This window comes from Colossoma macropomum, unplaced genomic scaffold (genome assembly GCF_904425465.1).
Source record: "Colossoma macropomum unplaced genomic scaffold, Colossoma_macropomum, whole genome shotgun sequence".
Taxonomy (NCBI): Eukaryota; Metazoa; Chordata; class Actinopteri; order Characiformes; family Serrasalmidae; genus Colossoma; species Colossoma macropomum.
Window position 1 is genome coordinate 40,016,036 of NW_023494784.1, and position 13,572 is coordinate 40,029,607.

The 13,572-nt window shown below is 34.0% G+C and overlaps 1 protein-coding gene across 2 annotated transcripts; it reads right to left on the minus strand.

Annotated features, from left to right (window-relative positions):
• Window positions 1–2,531: 2,531 nt before the first annotated feature.
• LOC118810501 (interferon-induced protein 44-like) lies at window positions 2,532–4,822 on the minus strand. 2 transcript variants are annotated; one of them, XM_036574320.1, is made up of 4 exons: window positions 4,402–4,758; window positions 4,087–4,250; window positions 3,072–3,172; window positions 2,532–2,960 (listed from the first exon to the last, which is right to left on the minus strand). In XM_036574320.1, the coding sequence occupies exons 2-4, from the start codon at window positions 4,118–4,120 to the stop codon at window positions 2,775–2,777; spliced, it is 321 nt and encodes a 106-aa protein (XP_036430213.1). In that variant the 5' UTR covers window positions 4,121–4,250; window positions 4,402–4,758; the 3' UTR covers window positions 2,532–2,774. The 2 variants fall into 2 exon arrangements, with proteins under 2 accessions (XP_036430213.1, XP_036430205.1); XM_036574312.1 differs by having other exon boundaries at window positions 4,087–4,822.
• Between the last annotated feature and the right edge of the window lie 8,750 nt (window positions 4,823–13,572).

A 13,572-nucleotide genomic window follows, 5' to 3' on the forward strand; every position in this document is an offset into this window, starting at 1 on the left:
GGCCACTGAAAGTTTTCTGCCAAAAATGGCTAAAAGAGTCACTTTTGGTTTCTGACCAAAAGAGAAAAAAAGTCTGAACATTCTGTGGAAAAAACAAAGAGAAAGATTAAAAATGTCTACAGTGAAAAGTCAAAATCTAACACTGTTCAAACAGTTTGAACAGCAGCAGATCAACAGTGAAATGCACTCCAAAGTCTCTGTTTTCTACACAGTCTTTAACTAACATTCATTTTTGATTGATTTCATCAGTCAAATTTGATTTATTTTTTATTTAAATCAACTAAATACTACTGAGTAACACAATACATTTTGGTAAGAAACCGCTTAACTCTCTTTGCTCCCGCAAAGCATTGTTAGATGCTTGTAGGGTTTATCAAACACTAAAGTGACCTGCCTTCTTAAAGCACCTCTGTTTGAGAAATTTTGACTGCTAGACACTAAAGCCACATCCATTTTTTTATAAAACAAATTGTTATCTGTCTGGTGAGACTTTGGAATTCAGTTTCAAATGCATTTGAGAAACCATGAAGTGTAATATGAAATTCTTATTAATTATGAAGCTATTTAAAATGAAATTAGTCCTCCAGCTGTTGCTTGTTGTTTTTGAAGCACTGTTAGCATCATTATGTAAATTCAAAGGCATGAATAATATGGCAAATTGGTTTTGATTTTGATCCGAATGTGTCCTGAGTTTCACTTTTGATTTCAGTCAAGAATTGTCAGTTCATTTTTGCTTCATTAAAATACCTATGCTCAGTAACAGTTTATAAAATTATTGAGCATGTATATTTGATATTTTGTTTTTATTTGGTAATTTAGCATGAAGCTAAACTTCATGCGCCATCCTCCCTACATAAAAAAGCTAAGACAGTTCGTGAAACACTAGTAAAAAAAAGAAAGCGGTAATTCATAAATTCTGCTTGACCTGTATTAAATTGAAAACAAGACAAAAACCACAATATTTAATGTTTTACCTCCATCTTCACCTTTTTTTTTAACAACATGTAATAATCATTTCGGGACTGGAGAAATTAGCTGATCCAGTTTTGAAAGCAGAAGTTTTGAAATTCTTGAAGTCCTACAGTTCTGTATACATCCAACTTTTACTTTCTTCAGTCTGAACAGTTGTAGTCTAACAGGTTAGTGTAACATCCTGTCTTGCCTTCTTCTTGTCTCTCTCTGTTTCAGCCTTTGTTGTCTTGTCAAGCCATGTGCTTGTTATTAATTAAGCATTTAATAATGAAAATGTTTAATGAAATATGAAAAAAATATAAATTTTTGTATTACAATTACAATTATTGCAAACCTAAAAATGAAGCATCCACCAAATACAGCTCAGTAGATTACTATAGAATGAATAAAAACAAAGCAGTAATGCTGCAGATTACACTTTATTCATATTTATACTGTATTCAGCTGTAACAACAGGTTCAAAATTCAGCCCAGAATGTTCCATCAGAAATTATACCATTGAATTAATATGCTTTACAGCAACATCTCCACTACACATCCAGCTATATATACAGCACCACCAACCTAAACATAAACTCTTTACAGTCTGGTAGTCTCCTGGTGTTTGTGACAGTATTTCACCATGTCATACTTATTACCCACTGATCAGATACTTAAGTTTTGTAAGTCAAACATGAAAAGTAATATTGTAAAGGTTGTACACAACACTATGATGCATACTAGTCTAGTTACTGCTTAAGAAATTAGTAATGAACAGCTGGTTAAATAGCAGCTACTGGCTTGATAAAACTTCATGAAAGCAATTTATGGGCGTTAATAATGTCTCCTCATACCAGGGGTATCAAACATTTGGTCTGTGGGCTTTATAGGTTCTAATCTGTCCCACCATTCAGGCCTGCCACTAACTACACTACCAGCAACCCCAGAATTTACCTTACTTTCAAACTAGTGCTTAAATACGTCTTATACCTGTCTGAGTGGCAGATGAAATCCTGTTTAAATTGTATAGTTGCAGTCTGTTACCAGACATTGTGAGACATTGTTGCAGAATTATCAAAATATGTAAAAACATAACCTTAATCTCTTAGTGTTCTGTATCAAAGTTTGTGAAATTATTACTGGGAATTTTGATTTTTCAGAATAGATAGATAGATTCAGAATGTATCTTTGCGATCAAGAAGAAAAAATGACACATTGATTAGCAGTAATTAACATGTTATTGGCGTAATAAACTGATTTTTTGGTCCAGGCCTTTTGATATTGGACAAAGCGTAATTTTGCCAGTTACCCTCAAATTAGTTTGAAAACCCTAGTGTTGCTGTTTTTTGCAAAAAAAATTAAAAATAAAGATAAACAAATAATAAAAATTATGAGTACTACATAAAATTTGAGCTAGTTTGGAACAATCTGGGGAAAAAGGGTGAAATGGAATTCTTGACAGTTCCAGATTCTGAAGTGCTACTTTGGTTTCTGTGTTTAAAACTTTTAAAATGTTCTTTATTATATAATCTTGGAAGGAGAACACTTACGATAAACTTGTAAAAAAAATAATGAATGTATAAAACTTGGTTTACCAAGAAAAATAAATCAATAAATTTACACATTATTCCAACAGTGCAGCCTGTTCATCACAGGTTTAAATACTATATCATTACAGAGTGGTAGATGAAGGAACCCAGCACATTTTTTTTCCTATTACACAACAAAACATAACCTTAAACAATCAAATCTTGAGGTATTCTTTGTAGGCATAACTACTGACTCTTCAAAACTCATTGCCATTTCGACTGTATCTATTTGCCTCATTCTACTTGGTTTTGTTTGTTGGAGCATTTGACCACATAGTCATTAGCCCAGTCAACAATCTGTGTTAAGGCGTCCAGCATCAGGCAGTTGATGTCCTCATTGATTCCAGTCTCCTCATGATAGTTGCACACAGGGAAGATGCAGTTTGTTGGGACACCCAGTGTATAACTGCATTTACGTATCTGGATGCACAGAGAAAAACACACACACATACACAGTCTTTCATTTGCCATTTAACTGGAAATGTCTTCATAGATGCCCACAAAAGCTCTCAAGCTAGCAAATGAACTCACTATTTCCCTGATTCTCTTGCTTTTGTAGATGTTCTGCAAATTGTTCTCTGTCATTATGCATAATTGATCAACTCTGGTCAGGAAAACAACTTGAGGGATACCTGTACCAAAGACAGTCGAGACACAACAGAAACACATTTATCTAGTTTACCATGATTATTATGCATTATGAATTGATGTACATACATCAACACTACATCAATATATATATATATATATATATATATATATATATCTTCTGTCGGAACAAAACCTTCTATTTCCAAAATGGTAACTTTACAGGAGAAGGAAAAAACAGACTTTACTTTTAATGTAAGTCAATGGAACCAGAATGTTTTGCAAGACATTTTGGCCATTTCTTGTGGTCCATTCATCATGAAATTCATAAACTCAAAAATTCATAATTTGAAAATGCTTGTTGCCATTTGCATTGTATGAATTACATTAAACTTTATTTCATAAACATTTATAGTCATGTTCATAATGTCTTATGAATATGTTCATGTATTCTTAATGATGGTATTCATAGAATGTTTTAGGGTAAATTCAATCAATGCTGTGGATTTTTAATTGACCAGTCCAGGCTCCACCTTCAAATATGTGTGTTTTCATAGCAACCAGAGTAAACAGACATTGAAAAAAATCCATTCCAAATATTTGTCTTGTCCAAATAATATATATATATATTTTTTTTATTAAAGGAGTTGTGATAACCCCAAAAAATGTGTATTCATCTTACTATTGATTTCAGATATACATAGACAAATGCCAATTGCCATAATATTTGATGTCACGGACGTTTGTGATACACACTAATTTTTGCTAGGAGTACTCTAATTACATCCGAAAGTATGACACGTGTCATGACAATTACCAGTAAAATAAATATGACATTGTTATATTACTGAACATAATCTGTCACAGAAACAGCATATAACTTCTCTCATGACATGTTTATGGCGATGTTATGTAGGGTAATTCAAGTTATCAATATTTTTCTTATAACCCAACTCACCCATTTTGCTTGCTGCATCTCTGACAGCCTTCATTTTTTTGATTATGTTATCTGGAATCAGTGCAATCTTGTCTGCTCGTATAACGTTCACCAGGCAGTGAATCTTGTCATTCAGGGTGGGATTTTCCAGGTAATACTTCAGACAGTGAGTGTTCAGAGTTGAACTAAAGTGGTAAAAACAATTAGCAGAGTGAGACGTCTCTGTGGTGACTGGATTAAACATTCGTTTTCTCCATCATGTTTTCACAAACCTGTGACATCAGCCAACCCTAAGACTGTGAATTTTACACTTCTAAGTACAGGCTTTGATCTTACCATGTAGCCCTCTTTAATGTGTCCCTTTAGAGCACTGATGACGTCATTCTCGAGCACCCCTCCATACCCTTCTACACCCATGATTTCACTGAAGGCAAAAGGGAAGAGTCCATCCTGCTGAACTGAATATTTTTCATACTGAAAAAAAGGAAATTGATTAATTAATCAATTTATTCATTCATTCATTAAACATATTAATTGCAGCATTCATTATATGCACCTGCATCGGAAACAACACTAATGTTCAACACAACTGGTGTGTTGATTTGTCAATGTGTACGATTTCAGAAGATTTCAGCTGTTGTTGTGGGTTTCTGGTAGATAATGTAATCATGTAATCATTTCCATCACTTTCAGTCAGTTCAATTTCAGAGATACATGTTCCAGATATGGACTGACAGATATATTGGTTGGCTTATAACATCAGTTTATAATGTGATCCAACTGACTTATCAGTACCAACAAAATTCCCACTGATAAAGAAACACTTATAATAATAATTAATAATATTGTATTGAACCTCTACCATTGTCAGAATTCCTCAATTTTGACAGTATTTCACACAAAACATAACATAAAAATAATATAAACATAAGATAAAAGTTCCAAATCTAGCAGCTGAGGTTTTAAACAACAGAGTATCAGGGCTGCATTTTGTACTTACACATATGGTTTGAATATTAGAAGACAATTGTGCAGCCAGACAGTTGATGAACTGGCGTCTTTCAAAAATGCTTTTGATGGTGTTTATGACGCTGGATCTCCCGGCTCCAATTGGTCCAAACAAAAGGAAGTGAAGCTCTCTGACTTGGTCATTACCAATTTTAAAGGACTTTAGTTTGTTGATCATTAGATCTTGTCTAGGGAAAAAGGTGGAACACAAGCACTCTCTTATTAGAGAACATGAGATAACCAAGTCTATTAAAATATAAGCTGTTTAAATATTATTCATAAAACAGAGTAGGTCCAGTTTTAAAATCTGATTGGCTGGTTTTGTTAAACGGATGGGCTGATAATTCAATTTCTTAACTAGAACTAGAAGAAATCATCTAGCTAACAGGCTAAAACATGATCGGCTTTGAACTAAGAAATTACTATACAATTCACTGTAAAGCTGCAATAAAAAAAAAATGTCATTTCAAATTTCTCATACATGCTTCAAGTCTGTGTGTTTTAGATAAATTTGAATTAAGTAGTAGTATGCACCTCCTGATTTAGGTATGTGACCATTATCCTCACACCAACAATAGCAAAGCAAAAGCACCACACTTTCAGACCTGCTCTCTTACGACTATTGTGTCAATTGCCGCACTAAGATCAAGGAAGACTAGCAAAGACCCATTTCCTTGGTCAGTGAATAATAATAAGAATAATAATAAGAGTTTTTGGGATATAGCCAAGGGTAAGAGAAGAGTTTATTATTGACAGAATAAGCTTGGTTATTTCTGGCAAAATCTGGGGATCAGTAACTACATATAGCACATTCAAAGCCATTGTGAAATACTTCATACACCAACCACCTCACAACAACTGAACAGTGTGTTGCTGCACCACATCACCAAAAATCCTTGTGCTGGATTAATGGATTCATCTTTGACTCCAACGCTGCTCACATGAACCATCAAGTGAAATGATGAAGTGAAAACCCTCTTTTTGTTTAAACTGAGAAATTGGGCAACTTATTTTCTTAAGTAGAATTAGGCTGGTCAGCTAGCTCACAGGCTAAAACGTTTATGCAACATGCAATCAACTCAACCATTTAAGTCACAGGCTTGAAATAAAGTACTAAAGAGCAGGAAGTTTTTTAAGGTGGAGCCCCATTGTGGGAAAAGGGGCACAGTTAGAATGGTCCTAAGTAAAACTTTGTGGTGGTTATTTGTTGACCAACTAGTACTCAGAAAGTGAAGGTTTTTAGCATTAAACAGTGCTATTTGATATGACATGATATGCAATGGTATGCTATGCTATGCTATGATATGATATGATTGTTATTATAAGAAAAAAGTCAAATGTTTATTAAATGTGCTGAAATACTGTGTAAATGTTCTCACTATAAACAATTCAGCTTTTAAAATATAAGTAACTGGGAGAACCTATAATGTTGAGCTCATTGAAGTTAAAATAACAAGATAACAAATGTAAAACACAACTTATTTTTTTTTTTTAACTTAATAGTACAAGTTTAATGAACTCAACCTGAAGTTAACCTGGTTAACTTTTTTTAAGTTTACAAGCTGCATTTTTTACAGTTTGGCAATAATACCATTCTCTAAAGAAACTACATTTCTTGGCAAAATATATGATAATGTTGATCATTACTAATTATAGCTTGATTTGTTTACTGAAAAATTGAATTGTGTATTGAATTTTATTTTATGATGGTTGCTGTTTAATAAAAGCAGTAAGCCATGAAAGTCCATGCATTACAGTGATTTTATCAAGGGGAATAAAGCCATAGTAACACATGGCCTCTCGTAGCTTATTCCTTCAGTACTATAGGTGAATTATTATATATGAATGAAGTCTGTTTTTTATGTGATCTATTTTTTGAATAAATTGCTTATTAGCTGCAGCAAGTACAGGTCCATCATATAGGAATTAATTTTAAATAAATAAATAAATATATTTATAAACAAACAAGCACACAAATATGCCTGTGTTTTCACATTGCTTTATTTTTGATTATATGATATTAAAGAATGATTGTGAACTTACTTCCACTGAACTGTCCTCCATTCATTGAGTTCTGTAAGAAATGCACAATGAAACAAAACAGCAACACTTCAAAATTATATTATTATTTTATCTTGATTTAGTATTAAGCAGGCTGTGAAGTGTTGCAGAGTGCTGTGCGTTGCTTTGCTCTAATGACTTGTTTGCAAAATTCATACATACCAACAGTGACCTTGGCAGTGCATGAGACACTACCCGCGTAATTGGTCAGGTTTAATGTGTACTCTCCTTCATCTCCTTCCTGAGCATTAACAATTTTCAAGCTACATGTTTTGCCAGTCTGTGTTATTTGATGCTTGTCCTGCAAACAGTTTAACCTGTCTCTGTTCTTCTCCCATGTTGCAATAAAATCTTCCGTGTTTGTCTTACAGTGAAGAATAACAGTTTCACCGAGTTTTACATGTTTGTCAGCCAAAACAGTGACAAATTCTACAGGAAAGAAAAAAATTGTTAGAAATACTCATTCAGCAGGAAGTGCAATCATCACAGAGTTTCAGATAACTACAGTGGGTTTAACCTGCCTCAGGTAGGATCTGTATTTTGTTCCCAAGTAATGAGAAAAAGCAGAATTTTCTTAAACGATCATAGATGGTTGCATTCCATGTCACTGAGCATCCAACAACACACCAAACTACAACAAACTATTCACAGATACAAGTGGCTGTAGTTCAGCTAAAGACTGTAAACAACATTGAAACCGAGTTGATCAGATCAGACAAAAATGGGGACAAAGCACCAGAGATGGGTTTTTGTCAAGGATCAATGTCATGAAGAAGAGCTAATCCACAGTGATGAACCAGAGATGTTTTCTTTTGAAGGTTCTGGAAGTGTTCTTAGGATACATGGTAACATTGTGTCCATTAAATGCCAGGCTAAGAGGCTAAGAGTGTTTCATACCTTAGCAGGTCAACAATCCAAAGTCTTTCTTCAAATCCACACAAACATGGATTTCCATAGCAGGTTACAAAGCTTTTGCAAGACTATATCAGTTTGTCCAGCCTTTATGTAATTAGCTAAAAAAATTAATCAGGTTCACTATATGATCAAAAATATGTGGACACCTTATCATTGCACATTAATAACCTTGTTGGATATTGCATTTCAAAACCATGGGCAATATTACAGAGTTATCACTTGTACCCTTCTACGAAGTTTTACACAAGATTTTGGAGTGTATCTGTGGGAATTTCTGCCCACTCAGTCAAAACAGCATTTCTGAGATCAGGCACTGAAGCTGGATGAGAAACCACGATCAATATTCCAAATGTTCTTAGAGGTGTTCAGTGAGGTTAAGGTCAGGGCTCAAGCCATGTCTTTAAGGGGTGCACAGGGGTACAGTCATGCTGGAACAATAATGGGCCTTCCCCAAAACGTTGCCACAAAGTTGGAAGAATATGATTGTCTAAAAGGTCCCCAAATCCTGAAAAACAGCCCCAGCTCATCATCCCTCCTCCACCAAACTTTACTGTTGGCACAATGCAGAACTTTATTGTTCAGTTTAATTCATTCTACTGCTAATGTTTGTCTATAGAGACTGAATGGATATGTGTCTGATTCATACACCAATGGCTGTGTTAGTGACCAATGACTTCTCTTCACCTCTTCAGTACTTAATACATGAGCCATTTTGTAAATGTAAATCAGAATTGTTTATATGAAAACATCTCTGCAGAGGGATCTGAGATAATAAATGAACAAGATTTTTTAAATTGCTGTTAAGATATAAAATTATACAGTAACAGTTACTTCAGCCCTGGTATGTAACACTAACATGACCACACCATAAACATGTCTTGGCCGATGTCATATGTTGTCACGAGGTGTCATATTGAGTAATGTAACAGTATTATGTGACCATTATGTCAGTGTTATGCAGCAGAGTTCAATGATTGTCAAGATGTCAAATTTTACTCTTTTATTTTTTACTTTTACTGGAAGCGAAATTACAAATTAAAACTTCAACATGCAAGTTTTATAATTTAAACTTACCAGGGTTGGACTGAAATGACCCCATATTTGAATCTATGGAACTGGACACAAAAATATAAGATTATTACTTACTAAGAAATAAATGTGGAATTTGCCATTCAGCTGTGGAGAAATCTCAGAACTTTCTAAGCCCTCAAAAAGCTTTAAATGATTCACATGTCTGTAACTTATAGTTTCCTTTTAATTTAACACAATCATGTTTTGTATATACACTCAGTTTTGTTTTAATAATACTCTCATTTCACTGATATTTGGGTAACCAATCAGGATTTTGTTCCTGTGGAATCTAAATGGATACAGCCAAGCGAGCTCTCCCATTGGACAGGACAAAAGGTGACACAGGTAACAACGATTAACCATCGGAATAATTAAAAAGTGAAAGTGGAATGAATTAATCATGTTTTGATTTCCAATGATTGAACCAAGTTTGTGTGGAAAAGGTCACTCTAGGTCTTCTGGAAATCCTAGATTTGTCACTGACTCTAAATACTAGTAGTCTAACCAGGTTTCAGACAGTTGTTAGGAATGGAAAACAGGACACTTTACTGAAAGGATGACTGTCAAACTGCTCCACATGAGGTAAAATAAATGCTGATATGTCTTTCATAAGCTTAAACCATAGGATTTATTTTACAGTCTTGAAATAACCAAGTTCAATCTAAAATGACTTGTTCATTTTCATGAAACAGAAGAGAAATGCAATTAGATAGCACAATAGATCAAAACTTGTTTTTACTACTCACTTAGTAAAAAGCTGCATTTCGCTCTTACCTTTTTCAGCCCCCTACTGGCCATTCTGCCAGCAGAATGGAAATCAACTTAGCTATTTTTCAGTAAAGAATCCAAAAAATAATTTGGTAACATAAAAAGCTTGTATTCATATATAATTATAAATGTGCTTTTAACTCTTTGTAACCTGGTAATGATGCTTTGTAAGCATACTTAGACAGTGTGGGTACTTTAATTTACTATCTCAAATAATGTGTACTTTAAAATAAAAGACAAATGAAGTGGCCAGTGAGCATAAAGAGGAATTTGACTTTAATTATTGATTGAATTAATGCTTTCTGAACTATGAAAGAGTTAAATTAGTTTGAAGTGATGTGTTCATGATTGTGACATCACAAACATGATGAATCCAAACCAAGTTCATGCTTTTTTTACAGGGTAGAACTGAGAAACTGCTGCAGCACACTGTGTCAGAGTGTGTGTGGTTAGGAAGGAAGCTGTTCAGATGTCTTTGTATGGAAATCCTTCGCTAGCACTGCTTTTTTACAAATATGTAAATATTCAGTATTTAGAAATAATTTTCTGGTACTTCTCACACATAAAGTATATATTAAAACTACCAGGAATATACAAAAGTACCTACTCAGAATTTAATGTTAAATATGTCGTACTTATAATTAAAATTAGATGTGTGCTTTGCAGGTTCAGTATCCATGTACAAAGTAACTACTGGGGGTAACAGGTACCAGGTCTACTGTAGCATTTAGTGCTAAGAAGTTCAATTGCAAAGTAATCACCAAGTACTACTTGTTAGTACTACCTATTTAATATTCTGATTATATGCTGTTGTGCGTAACTGGTTTTCATATAAGTTACTATGTACAGTCATACGCAAGTGTTTTAACACCAACTTTGTTGAGTTTCTAACTGAATACATTAACATATACTCTACAGGGAACAAACTTAAATATGGCATTTTAAAGTTTTAGTGCACAGTTTCTATTTATTTGATATATTTTTATAGTTTTTTAGTATGTTCAATTCAGCAACTAAACAGAAATCATGCATTAAAATGTACAGAGGTGTGTTCTCTGTAGAAGACAGAAAAGTAGGGAGAGAGTTCAGCATCCTGACAGCCTGGTGGATGAAGCTGTCCCCCCAGTCTGCTGGTCCTGGCCCGGAGACTCCGCAGTCTCCTCCCTGATGGTAGCAGGCTGAAAGGCTGCTGAAGGCTGAATGTCTGCTTTAGTGTACCACCCTTCATTGTCTTTGCATTCTTTAGCTATTAATATGTATCTGCTTATGTAAAGCTAGATTAAAAGGTGTGGAACTATAGCAGGTGATGCAGCTTTAGCAGGTTTAGGCTAATACATTTCAGATCATTTAGTCCTGTGACACCCAGACTTTGGAATGCCACCCTTCAGTGGCCAGCTGCACCAGCTGTATGGGAGTTGACTAGTTATAATGTGTCACGCTTTCATAATCAAAACATTTTCATACCTTCAAGCACATGCATAAGGATGCATCTAATTTCGGTTCATTAACATATAATAATAAATTATAATAATAATAAACTCAGAATGGAAGTTACTATAAAAATGTATCTTCAATTTTAAACTGTTTTTTTTCTACATATGATTTTATGTAGAAATCATTTCTGTGAAAGTGAAACTAGAATATCAGAAGTGAAAGTGTAGCAGGTTTAGCAGCTTTAGCAGGTTTATGCTAATATAATATAGATCATTAAGTGCTGTGACACCCAGACTTTGGAATGCCCTTCAGTGGCCACCCCTCACTGCACCAGCTGTAGGTGAGTTCAGACACAGAGAAGTTGTGTTTAGGTTTAAGTGTTTACAGTGTTTAGGTTTAATGCAAAAAGCTGCAGTCTGTGTTTCTATGACAGTGTGTTTAATGACTGGTTCTGAAGTTGTCATTGTTACGTTAAAGCAATGGTGAATAGCGTTTGTAGCTGTGTACGGATTAGTTAGTTGTTAGTTAGTTAAAGTAGTTAGTTAGTTAAAATGCAATAAAGAATAGGTAGTGCAAATAAATTTAGTTAGACAGTTTAATGAGGACTCATTAAAGACTATTTGCACAAACTTCAGTGCAAACTTGTGCAAAACTGGTGCATCATCTGTGGCTGCTTTAACTGACTTTTTCTATCTAGCAAAACTTTAGCTTTTCTTCCTCCTAGTCTCTCTAATTGTTTTCAATTATTATTATTATTATTATTATTATTATTATTATTATTATTATTATTATTATTATTATTGTTATATTTTATTATTATAATGATTATTTTTATTAGTGTGGGCTTGTGGTCTCGTAGCTGGATTAAGTTCCAATCTAAATATGATTTTCAGTGTTTAATCCCTTGCCATTATGCTAAGACTAGACACTTTTTATATATTAACAATTGTATTATGTACAAAAATTGTCCAGTCAGATAAGATTAGAATATCAGAACTCATATTTCTTTACAGTGGTGGTGAAAGGAACCAGGCGTCAGAATGTGTACCATGCAAATACAGTCATTTCATTAATGTTTCAAAATAACATTGTTGTTCATTTGGTGTTTTCCAAAAGACTTAAATGTTATGTAGTCATAATGTTTCCCCTTTCAAAAATCATGTTTCATTGTCAGATCAGTGCTTGATAAACATCTAAGTCAGTTAAGCAGAATAACCTTGGTGAGGGTGATTACAAAATACGCTGTTGAGAAAAGTTAAAAATCTTAGTGTATCATGTTGCCTGAAATTTTGAGGTTTTTTTTTTTTTTTAATGTGTAAGACGTTAAGTAAGGCGAAAGACATTCTTAGTATGTGTTAACTAGACCTTTACTTTCAAATGTGTCTTTATTTGGAGCTTACCGGTGATTTACTGATAGAACTGGTGAGATATTGACAGAATCAAAAGAAAATAACAAAATGCTGAGGTAAAGGTTGTGCACAAAACTATGGTGTATAATATATTAGTAATAAGCAGCTAATTAAATGGTAGCTACTGCTTTCAGAAAGTTTAATAAGAACTTAGAAAAGCTATTAGGCTTTTCAACCCCCCATAGCAAGAACATCCATAGCAAGGGTGCCAAACATATGACCCAAATGCATTTAGGATGTAGATGCTAATTAAAACAAAACATCCAGAAAAAGTGCTAATCTCTGTTATTCCACTATGTGGCTAAATAGATAAATCAAACAGAGCAGGGCCAGATTAAAAGCTACTGATAAAACATGCTAATGATGTGTAACTTTCCAAGAATTTGACACTTCAAGCATATTTCTTTCAAAGACAATTGGACACAGTTTATGTTATGTGCTACAAACTACAAGCACAAACAGGTATACCCAGTTTGGCTCACCTCTCTTACCACTAGGCTTTTGGACATCCCAAGATCTACCCCCTGGATCCCACAGCAATGCTTATATAGTTCTTATACATGTATTTTGTTTTTATTTATTTTTTGTGATCATGAATTGTCGTCTGTTCTGTAGGTAATATGTTTAATGTATTTGTGCATTTGGAATGTATCTTTGAGAAAAATGACATTAAAATCACACAATTAGGAGCACTAGTTGACATGTTATTGGCCTGCTAAACTGATTTTAAAGTTACCAGTTACCTAAAATGAGTTTGACAGCCCTGCCCTGGAAGTGCTACTGTTTTACTTTTCCCTGAATGTTTCTCCTTCAGGCCAATTTGTGATCAGCTAGTTTCTCC